This window comes from Heterodontus francisci, chromosome 36 (genome assembly GCF_036365525.1).
Source record: "Heterodontus francisci isolate sHetFra1 chromosome 36, sHetFra1.hap1, whole genome shotgun sequence".
NCBI classification, from domain to species: domain Eukaryota; kingdom Metazoa; phylum Chordata; class Chondrichthyes; order Heterodontiformes; family Heterodontidae; genus Heterodontus; species Heterodontus francisci.
The window spans coordinates 36,574,006-36,588,014 of NC_090406.1; the positions used below are offsets into that span (position 1 = coordinate 36,574,006).

The 14,009-nt window shown below is 45.0% G+C and overlaps 1 protein-coding gene across 3 annotated transcripts in view; it reads right to left on the reverse strand.

The window, feature by feature from the left end:
* The window catches only part of hdgfl2 (HDGF like 2), a 104,360-nt gene that overhangs the window by 31,648 nt on the left and 58,703 nt on the right, over positions 1-14,009 (reverse strand). For 2 of the 3 annotated variants that reach the window (XM_068016539.1, XM_068016540.1), the window contains exons 5-6: positions 5,035-5,154; positions 4,452-4,523 (exon numbers count right to left, since the gene is read on the reverse strand). In XM_068016539.1, coding sequence (XP_067872640.1) covers positions 4,452-4,523; positions 5,035-5,154 — 192 coding nt within the window. The remainder of the gene's footprint in view (positions 1-4,451; positions 4,524-5,034; positions 5,155-14,009) is intronic. The other variant, XM_068016541.1, reaches the window with a different exon arrangement.

The following is a 14,009-nucleotide window of genomic DNA, read 5'->3' on the forward strand; positions in this document are numbered from 1 at the left end:
TGAACTGCTGTACTCCATGAGGTAGGTACATCCACTGTGCTGTTAGAAAGGGAATTCCAGGATTTTGACCCAGCGACAGTGAAGGACCGGCGATATAGTTCCAAGTCAGGATAGTGTGTGGCTTGGAGGGGAAATTGCAGGTGGTGGTGTTCCCATGCATCTGCTGCCCTTGTCCTTCTCGGTGGTAGAGATCACGGGTTTGGAAGGTGCTGTCAAAGGAGCCTTGGTGCGTTGCTCCAGTGCATCTTGTAAATGGTACACACTGTTACCACTGTGCATTGGTGGCGAAGGGAGTGAATGTTTGTGGATAGGATGCCAATCAAGAGGGTTGCTTTGTCCTAGATGATGTCGAGCTTCTTGAGTGTTGTTGGAGCTGCATCCATATAGGCAAGTGGAGAGTATTCAATCACACCCCTAACTCGTGCCCTGTAGATGGTGGACAAACTTTGGGGAGTCAAGAGGCGAGTTACTCGCCGCAGAGTTCTTAGTCTCTGACCTGCTCTTGTAGCCATGGTATTTATATGGCTACTGCAGTTCAGTTTCTGGTCAAGGATAACCCCCAGGATGTTGATAGTGGGGGAATTCAGCGATCGTAATGCCATTAAATGTCACTGGGAAATGGTTAGATTCTCTCTTGTTTGAGATAGTCATTGCCTGGCACTTCTGTAGTGTGAATGTTATTTGCCACTTATCAGCCCAAGCCTGTATTTTGGTCAGTTCTCACTGCATTTCTACACAGACTGCTTCAGTATCTGAGGAGTCACGAATGGTGAACATTGTGCAATCATCAGCGAACATCCCCACTTCTGACCTTATGATTGAAGGAAGATCATTGATGAAGCAGCTGAAGATGGTTGGGCCTAAAACAACACCCTGAGGAACTCCTGCAGTGATGTCCTGGAGCTCAGATGATTGACCTCCAACAACCACAACCATCTTCCTTTGTGCTAGGTATGACTCCAACCAGCGGAGAGTTTTCCCCCCCCACCGATTCCAGTTTTGCTAGGGCTCCTTGATACCATACTCGGTCAAATGCTGCCTTGATGTCAAGGGCAGTCACTCTCACCTCACCTCTTTTGTCCATGTTTGAACCAAGGTTGTAACGAGGTCAGGAGCTGAGTGACCCTGGTGGAACCCAAACTGAGCGTCACTGAGCAGGCTACTGCTAAGCAAGTGCCACTTGATACCACTGTCGACGATACCTTCCATCACTTTACTGATGATCGAAAGTAGACTTATGGGATGGTAATTGGCCGGGTTAGATTTGTCCTGCTTTTTATGTACAGGGCATAGCTGAGCAATTTTCCACATTGCCGGGTAGATGCTAGTGTTGTAGCTGTACTGCAACAGTTTGGCTAGGGGCGCGGCAATTCTGGAGCACGTTTTCAGTACTATTGTCGGAATGTTGTCTGGGCCCATAGCCTTTACAGTATCCAATGCCTTCAGTCGTTTCTTGATATCACCTGGAGTGAATCGAATTGGCTGAAGACTGGCATCTGTGATGTTGGGGACTTCAGGAGAAGGCAGAGATGGATCATCCGCTTGGCACTTCTGGCTGAAGACTGTTGCAAATGCTTCAGCCTTATCTTTTGCACTGATGTGCTGGGCTCCCCCATCATTGAGGATAAGGATATTTGTACAGCCACCTCCTCCAGTTAATTTTTTTAAATTGTCCACCACCATTCACAACTGGAGGGTGCAGGACTGAAGAGCTTAGATCTGATGCTTTATATTACAGCTAAGTATATAACAACTACTACATTACCCTTGTCTACTTTCTCTGTTACTCTTAATATATTTATTAAAAAAAGACATAAGACAGTGGCTAAAGGAGATGCTGACCCTTTAAAGACAGATGCAAGTGGATTTCCAGAAGGTATTCGTCAAGGTTGCACACAAGAGATTAGCAAAACTGAGAGTGCTGGGAATTGGAAGCAGCCTTTTGATTTCAATTGGAAATTCACTAGGATGTAGGAAACAGAGTGGGGATAATAGGCAGGTACTCTGATTGGTGGAATGAGGTAAATGGTGTTCCCCAGTGATCTGTTCTGGGGCCTCAACTTTTCACCACATTTGTTCATGACCTGGATGAAGTAATAAAGAGCTGTGTATCCAAGTTTCCAGATGTCACTAAGTTAGGAGGGACAGTAAGTAGCAAAGGGAAATAGACAGATTAAGTGAGTGGATAAAACGTTAGCAAATGAAGTTCAATGAGGGCAAGCGTGAGGCCATCCACTTTGGACCTAAAAAAGACAAATCAGAGTATTTTCTAAATAGAGAGAATCTAGGGACTGTAGAGGAAGAGGGATTTGGGAGTCCAAGTACACAAATCATTAAAAGCCAGTAGACGGGTACAAAAAGCAATCAAAAGCCTAAAGGAATGTTGTTTTTTTTTTATCTGAAGGGGGTTGGAATACCATGGAAAAGAAGTCATGCTTCAATTTTGTAGAACCTTAGTCAGACCCCATCTGGTGTATTGCATTCAGTTTTGAGCACCACACCTCAGGAAGGATAAATTGGCTTTGCAGCAGATGCAGCGCGGATTCACCAGAATGATACAGGACTTGTAGGATTAAATTATGAAGGTAAGTTGCACAAATCTGTCTTGCATTCCCCGAATATAGGAGATTGAGGGATGATCAGATTGAAGTGTTTGAAATATTAAAAAAATTCGATATGGTAGATACAGAGAAACTATTTTCTCTTGTGCAGGATTCAAGAAAAGGGGGCATAATCATAAAATTAGAGCTAGGCCATTCAGAGGTAAAATCAGGAAACACTTCTTTACACAAAGGGTAGTAGAAATATGGAACTCTTCTCTCCCTTCCCTCCCCACCCTCCAAAAGCCAGTGGATGCTAGGACAATTAGAGCTTTGACGGCATGCCCTCACCCCTTCCCCTCCCTATCAGAACAATGACAGGGTTCCCCTTGTCCTCACTTTCCACCCCACTAGCTCCCCATCCAAAGGATCATCCTCTGCCATTTCCGCCACCTCCAGCTTGATGCCACCACCAAACATTCAGCATTCTGAAGGGACCGTTCCCTCCGCGACACCCCAGTTCGCTCCTCCATCACCCCGATACCTCATCCCCTTCCCACAGCACCTTCTCTTGCAATTGCAGGAAGTATAACACTTGCCCCTTTACCTCCTCTCTCCTCACCATCCAAAGCCTTAAACACTCCTTCCAGGTGAAGCAGCAATTTACTTGTACTTCTTTCAATTTATTATACTGTATTCTCTGCTCACAATGCAGTCACCTCTACATTGGGGAGACCAAACACAGACTGGGTGACGGCTTTGCGGAACACTTCCGCTCAGTCCACAAGTGTGACCCCCGAGCTTCCAGTTGCTTGCTATTTTAATTCACCCCCCTGCTCTCATGCCCACATTTCTGTCCTCGACCTGCTGCAGTGTTCCAGTGAAGCTCAACACAAGCTCGAGGAACAGCACCTCATCTTCCAATTCTGCATGCTACAGCCATCTGGACTCGATATGGAATTCGACAATTTCAGACCATGACTGCCATTTTTGATTTTTTTAAAAACCATGTGCCAGTCTTAAAACGTGTTTTTCATGTTTTAGTTTTTGGATAGAGCTGTTCATTGTTCTGCCATTAACATTCCTTCTGGACAAATGCTTTGTCTTTTACAATTATTAGCACTCCCTTTGCCTTTTGTTCCATGACATCTTTGTCATTTAATCTCTGCTGCCCTCCACCCTATCACAGACTTTCCCTTTTGTTCTTCTTCTTCCCCTCCCCCCTTTCACTTGCTCAAAGCCCATTACATTTCTAATCTTTGCCAGTTCTGATGAAAAGTCACAGACCTGAAACGCCAACTCTGTTTCTCCCTCCACAGATGCTGCTAGACCTGCTGAGTATTTCCAGTACTTTGTTTTTATTTCAGATTTCCAGCATCCACAGCATTTTACTTTTATTTTAGTGTCCATTTAATTAAGTTAGTTGCTGGATTTCTGAAGTGGAAATTAGAGTACATTTGTCCACTACTTATGCACCTACATAAGAAAATTAATGCACAATATTGGTGCCTTGTTTGGGAGCTTCAAATCCCACATCTTATCCATCATCAAGCCTGTTTACCAAAGCAATATTACCCTATCCTTTATCAACACTTTCATTATCTCATAATATAAATTCACACAGGCTTCTCAAGCTCCATCCTAAAAGCAAAAACTTTTGCGTATACTGGTGTACAGATATATAGTTGGTTAAATGGCAAATAAATAGACTCCTTTATTTTATACTCCCGAGGAACTTCTACATAAAGACTAGGACTTGGCATTGATACATTGCACCTAAAAAAGAAAACATCTTTCAGTCATTAATCAATCAGCCATATTCCCATCTTCTATTAAGAGAGTGCTCAGTTATCCTGCCCTACCCAGACACTAACAGAGCAACTCAGTCATCAAGTTGAAAGCACTGATTACCTTTTTCTTCCTTCCAGCTACCGGCCCTCGCCGAGGTGTTCTGGAAATTACTTTCTTTTCTAGCGTGAATTCCTAAAAGACAAAATGTGAAACAAATCAAACAGATTTAATGTTGACTGCCCTGTGCAGCTGTACTTTCATCACAATAACAGAGTACTTACTTATAAACAGTAATGAGTGTCTTTACAGTTACATTTTTTGCCATTTTCGCAGAGGCCACTAAAAAGCAATCAAAGTGGGTAGATCCTCGCTCACCAACTTAGAAGCATCAAGCTCAGTTATAGTGATCCAAGTACCATCTCAGTAGCAGTCAACTAATTCTCCACAAACTGGGACAAATCTGGGATGTTTCTGGCCTGTATAGCTTAGCTACTCACTAGATAAACTCTGTGAGCCATCAGGAAAGTCCTCTATTTCTACTTCAGATTGAGAAATGGTTGAAGGGGGAGTAGTGGGGGTGGTGAGGAGAAGACGACTGTCGATTGATCATACTACAAAAATTGCACAGCGGTGGAAAAAGAGTAAATAATCATTTTATTATTTTTCTCTTCAGTAAATCAGCATTTACTATGTTTACACTCACTTGATCACTATTTTTCTCAGATTCTGAAGAACTTGCTTCAGAATTCTCCTCTAGCGAGTTGGAGCCACTTTCCTCTTCCTCCTCTTCACTTGATTTCCGAGCACGTTTTGGAGGTGGCTTCTGCAAATTTAGAAAAGTGCAAATACAATTTTTTTTTCTGCTGATCAGCATTTGTTTGCTGCTAGTTGGGATTTATTACCTTAAAAAAGTTAAAAAAGGCAGCTTTGATGAACATGAATTAGAGGCAAGAAAGCTACAAGACAGCATTTTATACCAACACTTCTGGACATGCTTTCATTAATTCCTCACCAGTAAATACATACAGACTGGAAAGTACTACTTGTGCGGACTACAAACTTTAGCTTTTTCCAATGAAATTCCCTATTCTTCAGGAGACTCTCAGTTTCAGGTACGCTTGAATGATTTCTTATATTAAATGGTTCAAAAAAAGAGAACTGTCACAAAACAAGATACAGCAGTGTAATTTTAATATTTTAGACAAAAACAGCCAGACTGGAACTCCATTCAAGTTTGATTCCTGTTATTAATAACTATTTTTGATTTGCCATTGAGAACAATATCTAAATGCTGTAAAAATGTTAAAAGGACTAAATGTGGCCCAAAGTATACTACGAAGATGAGGAAACAATGCACACTTGGAAGGCCCATACAATATATTACATTCTAATGGAGCAATCTGACAAGCAGATCAAGTGATTACTACATATTTGCACAAGAAATGAGGACAGGAGAATGGTAACATCTTTAAAAACAAATCTTGATTGAGATGAAGACTATTAGAATTGTAACTATATTCAAAAAATTCACCTTGGGATGAAGCACAACTAGACAGCAAAAAAAAGTAATTTAAGTAAAAAAAAAGACTTTGGGTATTGTGGCTTTGTTCTAGGTAAGCCCATTCTTTGAATTTAATTCCATTAATTAATAGTTGATGATTATTCTATAGGCTTAGCTTAATTTAAATGAAAATCAGAATAAAGTTGTTACAAATATCTGTTTTGGGAGGCAGAAGGTCTTGCTCACCTATGGTAGCCTTTTGGGTTTTAATTGAACAGAATTTGTTTAAATTTATAACATTTCTTATAATGTTAAGTACAATTTTTTTGACTTAACATTAACAGTAGACGTGAAAGTAGGTTGATGAACCTGGCTGTTGAATTGTTAATTAGCCATCATGTTCACCATATGAGACTGTTTACTTGTAAAAGTTTCTATAGGTTTGAGACAATGGGGAAACCCGAGGTCAGTCAGTTAAAATGACCGAGTAGCGACAAACATCTTAGGCTGCCAGCAAGAATGGTTTTCATTCATTGTTGATGACTGTCTACTTGGGTTTAGTGAATGACATGTTGGAAGTAATTTTAACCCCAAAAACAGATAGGTTCAGGTTGGGTGGAAAGTTAAAATGTTAAAAATTTGAAATCCACCCACAACCTACCCACGTCTGGTTGTAACGGAGGTGTGACAACAGGCAGTCGACCAATCCACTCTTAGGTGGTTGTGTGCTCCGTTAAAACAAGGTTTCAATTCTTAACTGCCATCGGCAGCTTCCTGGGCCTCAGAAATCCCGCCAGGTAAAAGTAGGTGCTAAGAGCTGGAGCCATAAGTTTAGTGCTTTTACAGCATTGCTTGTGGGCCACAAAGAGCAGGAGTGTTTCTTCCAGGCCTAAATAGCTAACCTTGTAAATCCCTCCTCGCAATCTGTCTGACCCCACCCACCCCTATTCCCTGTGATCTCTTCACCGCTCCCCCCTCTCAATTACTAAACCCACCTGAAGATTTTCTTGCCGAATAGGCAAGCAGACAGCCTGTCAATCAGGTTGGCTGTTGGGTGGAAAACCTGGCAAAGTTCAAACATGCCCTGGAGCAAGCATATCTCTACTCCGTTTTGAGATTTCATCTTGGTAAATATCATGGCCCTTATATTTGGAGCCCTTGGTGACAGACAGCTTGGCAGTCAAAACCCTCAAGGGAGGAGTCAATGACTCTTTACTCTACTCTCAGCAATGTGGTTGACTCTTAAATACCCTCTGAAATGGCCTAGCAAGTCACTCAGTTGCATCAAGCCACTACAAAGTCTAAGAAAAGGAATGAAACCGGACAGACCACCTGGCATCGACCTAGGCACTGGAAATGACAATGGCAAACCCAGTCCTGTTGGCCCTGCAAAGTTCTCCTTACTAACAGTTGGGAGGGGGTTACCCTGGGAGTCCTCAACATTGACTGTGGACCCCATGAAGTCTCATGACATCAGGTCAAACATGGGCAAGGAAACCTCCTGCTGATTACCACCTACCACTCCCCCTTGGCTGATGAATCAGTGCCTCTCCATGTTAAGCACCAACTGGAGGAAGCACTGAAGGTAGCAAGGACACAGAATGTACTCTGGGAGGGGGACTTCAATGTCCATCACCAAGAGTGGCTTGACAGCACCACTACTGACCAAGCTGGGAGAGTCCTAAAGGACATAACTGCTACACTAGGACTGCAGCAGGTGGTGAGGGAGCCAACAAGAGGGAAAAACCTACTTGATCTCGTCCTCACCAATTTACCTGCAGATGCATCTGTCCATGACATTATTGGTAGAAGTGTCCACCGCATGGTCCTTGTGGAGACGAAGTTCCGTCTTCACATTGAGGGTACCCATCATTGTGTTATGTGGTACTACCACTGTGCCAAATGGGATAAATTTTGAACAGATCTAGCAACTCAAAACTAGGCGTCCATGAGGCACTGTGGGCCATGAGCAGCAGCAGAATTGTATTCAACCACAATCTGTAACCTCATGGCCCAGCATTTCCCCCACTCTACCATTACCATCAAGCCGGTGGACCAACCCTGGTTCAAAGAAAAGTGCAGAAGGGCATGTCAGGAGCATAGAGTCATACAGCACAGAAACAGGACCTTCGGCCCATTGTGTCTGTGCCGGCCATCAAGCACCTAACTATTCTAATCCCATTTTCCAGCACTTGGCCCATAGCCTTGTATGTTATGGTGTTTCATGTGCTCATCTAAATACTTCTTAAATGCTGTGAGGGTTCCTGCCTCTACCACCCCTTCAGGCAGTGTGTTCCAGATTCCAACCACCCTCTGGGTGAAAAAAATGTTCCTCAAATCCCCGCTAAACCTCCTGCCCCTCAGCTTAAATCTATGTCCCCTGGTTATTGACACCTTCGCTAAGGGAAAAAGTTTCTTCCTATTTAACCTATCAATGCCCCTCATAATTTTGTATACCTCAATCATATCTCCCCTCAGCCTTCTCTGCTCTAAGGAAAACAACCCTAGCCTTTACAGTCTCTTTTCATAGCCGAAATGCTCCAGCCCAGGCACATTCTGGTGAATCTCCTCTGCACCCTCTCCAGTGCAATCACATCCTTCCTATAGTGTGGTGACCAGAACTGTACACAATACTCCAGCTGTGGCCTAACTAGCGTTTTATACAGCTCCAACATAACTTCCCTGCTCTTATATTCTATGCCTCGGCTAATAAAGGCATGTATCCCACACGCCTTCCTAACCACCTTATCTACCTGTGCTGCTGCCTTCAATGATCTGTGGACAAGTACACCAAGGTCCCTCTGACCCTCTGTACTTCCAAGGGTCCTACCATCCACTGTATATTCCCTTGCCTTAGTCCTCCCAAAATGCATCACCTCACAATTCTCAGGAATAAATTCCATTTGCCACAGCTCCGCCCATCTTACCAGCCCATCTATATCGTCCTGTAATCTAAGGCTTTCCTCCTCACTATTTACAACACCACCAATTTTCGTGTCATCTGCGAACTTACTAATCATACCTCCTGTATTCACATCTAAATCATTAATGTACACTACAAACAGCAAGGGTCCCAGCACCAATCTCTGTGGTACACCACTGGTCACAGGCTTCCACTCGCAAAAATGACCCTCTACCATTACCCTCTGCCTCCTGCCACTAAGCCAATTTTGGATTCAAATTGCCAAATTGCCCTGGATCCCATGGGCTCTTACCTTCTTAACCAATCTCCCATGCAGGACCTTATCAAAAGCCTTACTGAAGTCCATGTAGACAACATCAACTGCTTTACCCTCATCTACACATCTAGTCACTGCCTCGAAAATTTCAAAGTTAGTTAGACACGATCTCCCCCTGACAAAGCCATGCTGACTATCCCTGATTAATCCCTGCCTCTCCAAGTGGGGATTAATCCTGTCCCTCAGAATTGTTTCCAATAGTTTTCCGACCACTGATGTTAGAGTCACTGGCCTGTAATTACCTGGTTTATCTTTGATACCCATCTTGAATAGTGGTACCACATTCGCTGTCCTGCAATCCTCTGGTACCTCTCCTGTGGCCAGAGAGGATTTGAAAATTTGTCTCAGTGCCCCTGCAATCTCCTCCCTTGCCTCACATAGCAGCCTGGGATACATCTCATCTGGGCCTGGGGATTTATCCACTTTTAAGCCCGCTAAAACAGCTAATACTTCCTCCCTTTCAATGCTAATATGTTCAAGTATATCCCAATCCCCCTCCCTGATCTCTACACCTACATAGTCATTCTCCATAGTGAACACAGATGAAAAGTAATCATTTAAAACCTCACCTATGTCCTCCGGCTCCACACACAGATTGCCACTTTGGTCCCAAATGGGCCCTACTCTTTCCCTGGTTATCCTCTTGTCCTTAATATACTTATAAAACACCTTAGGATTTTCCTTTATCTTGCCCGCCATTGTTTTTTCATTTCCACTCTTCGCTCTCCTAATTACTTTTTTAGGTACTCCCCTACACTTTCTATACTCCTCTAGTGCCTCCGCTGTTTTCAGCACTCTGAATCTGCCATAAGCCTCCTTTTTTTCCCCTTATCCAATCCTCTATATCCCTCGACATCCAGGGTTCCCTGGACTTGTTGGACCTACCCTTCACCTTAACGGGTACATGTTGGCTCTGAACTCTCATTATGTCCACATTGAATGAGGTGAATGAATACCTAAAAATGAGGTGTCAACCTGGTGAAGCCACAACACAGGACTACTTGCATGCCAAACAACTGAAGTAGCATGTGATGGACAGAGCTAAGCGATCCCACACCCAAGGGATCAGATCTAAACTCTGCAGTCCTGCCACATACAGTCGTGAATGGTAATGTAAAACCAAACAACTAACAGGAAGAGGAGGCTCCACAAATATCCCCATCCTCAATGATGGGGGAACCCAGCACATCAGTGCAAAAGAGAAGGCTGAAGCATTGGCATCCACCTTCAGCCAGAAGTGCCAAGTGGATGATCCATGTCGGCCTCCTCCGGAGGTCCCCGGCATCACAGATGCCAGTCTTCAGCCAACCAATTCACATCATATGATAGCAAGAAATGACTGAAGGCACTGGATACTGCAAAGGCTATGGGCCCTGACAACATTCCAACAATAGTCCTGAAGACTTGTGCTCCAGAACTAGTCGCACCCCAAGCCAAACTGTTCCAGTACAACTACAACACTGGCATCTACCCTGCAATGTGGAAAATTGCTCAAGTACGTCCTGTACACAAAAAGCAGGACAAATCCAACTCGGCCAATTACTGCCCTATTAGTCTACTCTCGATCATCAGCAAAGTGTTGGAAGGTGTAGTCGACAGTGCGATCAAGTGGCACTTGCTCAGCAATCACCTGCTCACTGACGCTCAGTTTGGGTTCCGCCAGAGCCACTTAGCTCCTAACCTCATGACAGCCTTTATCCAAACATAGACAAAAGAGCTGAACTCAAGAGGTGAGGTGAGAGTGACTGCCCTTGACATCAAGGCAGCATTTGACCGAGTATGGCATCAAGGAGCCCTAGCAAAACTGGAGTCAATGGGAATCGGGGGAAAAACGCTCTGCTGGTTGGAGTCATACCTTGCACAAAGGAAGATGGTTGTAGTTGTTGGAGGTCAATCATCTCACTCCCAGGCCATCACTGCAAGAGTTCCTCAGGGTAGTATCCTAGACCCAACCATTTTCAGCTGCTTTATCAATGACCTTCCCTCCATCATAAGGTCAGAAGTGGGGATGTTCGCTGATAATTGCACAATGTTCAGCACCATTCACGACTCCTCAGATAATGAAGCAGCCCGTGTCTAGATGCAGCAGGACCTGGACAACATCGAGGCTTGGGCTGATAAGTGGCAAGTAACAGTCACGCCACACAAGTGCCAGGCAATGACCATCTCAAACAAGAGAGAATCTAATCATCGCCCCTTAATGTTCAATGGCATTACCATCACTGAATCCCCACTAACATCATCCTGGGGGTTACCATTGACCAGAAGCTGAACTGGACCAGCTTTATAAATACTGTGGCTACAAGAGCCACTGGGAATTCTGCAGTGAGTAACTCACTTCCTGACACCCCAAAGCCTGTCCACCATCTACAAGGCACAAGGTCAGGAGTGTGATGGAATACTCTCCACTTTCCTGGATGGGCACAGCTCCAGAAGCACGACACCATCCAGGACAAAGCAGCCCGCTTGATTGACACCCCATCACCACCTTCAACATTCAGTCTGTTCAACATTCTTCAACATTCACATCTTCACTGATGTGCAGTGGCAGCAGTTTGTACTATCTACATGATGCACTGCAGTAACTCACCAAGGCTCCTTAGCACCTTCCAAACCCATACTGAATGCAAAATTGTTTGTGGTTAAGATTCTGACGGTAGAACTGGCAGGCTGAAACTCTACTGAGCCCTGCACAAAATCAGAACATGCCCCGGAACCCTAACTGAGTAACTAAGTTGTTATCATACTGTGCATTGCATGTGTATGATGGCAAGGAGTCTGTATCTGTAGAAATGCAGATGTGAGTTTGAAGCATGCCAATGACTGATTCAGACAGTCAAGGTGTGCCTGGAGTCTGCAGTTTGTGAAGAGTTGAGCCTGTTCAAACCCAAGAATCTCAGGAATGCATATTACAATAGAAATCCTCTGGCCAAATTGTATGGAAAGGGTTAATATTGAAACATTAGTTGCTTTTAACAATTTTACAAAAGTGTAACAGTATTTTGTGATTAAATATGAATCATTGTAGGAAGTATTTATAACTCTAAAGTTTGTACTGATCATTGCACTTGAAAAGGACAAGAGCAGCAGATGCAAGGGAACACTCCAAGCCACACACCATCCTGCCGTTCCTTCACTGTCACTGGGTCAAAATCTTGAAACTTAGTTCCTAACAGCACTGTGGGTGTACCTACACCACAAGGACTACAGAAGTTCAAGAAGGCAGCTCACCATCATCTTCTCAATTAGGGATGGGCAATAAATGCTGTCCTAGCCAGCGACGCCCATATCCATGAACGAATAAAAAAAAAGATAGCCAAGACTAGTTCATTCATCTTGACAGGCTGTTAAACTCGGTCCTGAATTCTAAAATACAGAAACAACAGCATCTCTCATGGACAAAATGTCATTTACTCACTAAAGCTAGTGTCAAAAATAGATAAACAAAATTACAAATAAAGAGCGCCCTTCAGTTCCTCCAATAAAATCAATAAATTCACTTATGTCTATATCTCAGTCTATCGCTGTGAATTCCAATTCAGCTCTGACAAGATAATTTTTAACAAAAGGCTTTTCTGCAAAAAGTTGAGCGCTAGTTATTGCATGTATTATTCAGCTATAAAATGGTTAGTCACTGGGCTGGATTTTACGTTCCCACCACTGCAAAAAAGAATGGCGGCCCACAGCACCGCCATGCTGCCGCGATTTAGCGCACGGCAGCTCATTGTAATATGTCCCCACCCCACCACGTGGTAGGGGTGGGATCTGTGATGCCGGCAATGGCGACAGCTGCCTTTTGCGCAGCCAGACCTGCCACAAAAATTGCACAATTAAACCCCTACCCAGTACATTGCAAACAAAATGGTACCCCTCCCCCACCCCATACTAGAAGTGCAGATTTGACCCCATTCTCCCCCCCACCCCAACTACACTAAAAATCCTAAATTCCCCTGTCCGCACCTCAGTGGCACCAGCTTTCCCTGGATAGGAAAGTGAAGGCGCGTGGGTGCCAGCCACTGCATGGAAAATCCCGGGCAGCCAGTAAAATCAGGGTCAATGTTATTTAAATGTATTCATCTCCTTTATTTAAATATTCAAGGTCGGGGCCCATCACCGAGTGGCGGGAGGGCTGCCACGGTGCCTCGCCGCTGCCGCCGCTGGGATGATGTTGGTACGATCTTCCGCACCACACCGCCCCCACCCCCTGCCCTGGAGTCCGACTTCGGGAGCTCTCTCTCTCTGTGGCCCCACCTCTCACTCTCGCCCCTCACTCAGCCTCTCGTCCCCTCCCTCTCGCTCTCCCCCCCCCCACCCCCGTCCCTCTCGCTCTCCCTCTGTCACGCACCCCCCTCCCTCTCCCCCGCTCCCCCCCCCCCCCAATCTCTGGTGCCGCACCCCCTCTCTGTTCTCCCCTCCTCTCTCTCTCTGTTCTCCCTCCCCTCCGTCTCTCTCTCTCTCTGTTCTCCCTCCCCTCCGTCTCTCTCTCTCTCTGTTCTCCCACCCCCCCTCTCTCTCTCTGTTCTCCCACCCCCCCTCTCTCTCTTTGTTCTCCCACCCCCCCCTCTCTCTCTTTGTTCTCCCTCCCCTCCGTCTCTCTCTCTCTCTGTTCTCCCCTCTCTCTCTCTCTGTTCTCCCCTCTCTCTCTCTCTCTGTTCTCCCCTCTCTCTCTCTCTGTTCTCCCCCCTCTCTCTCTCTGTTCTCCCCCCTCTCTCTCTCTGTTCTCCCCCTCTCTCTCTCTCTCTCTCTCTCTCTGTTCTCCCCTCTCTCTCTCTCTCTCTCTCTGTTCTCCCCCCTCTCTCTCTCTCTCTCTCTCTCTCTCTGTTCTCCCCTCTCTCTCTCTCTGTTCTCCCCTCTCTCTCTCTCTCTCTGTTCTCCCCTCTCTCTCTCTCTCTCTGTTCTCCCCTCTCTCTCTCTCTCTCTCTCTGTTCTCCCCTCTCT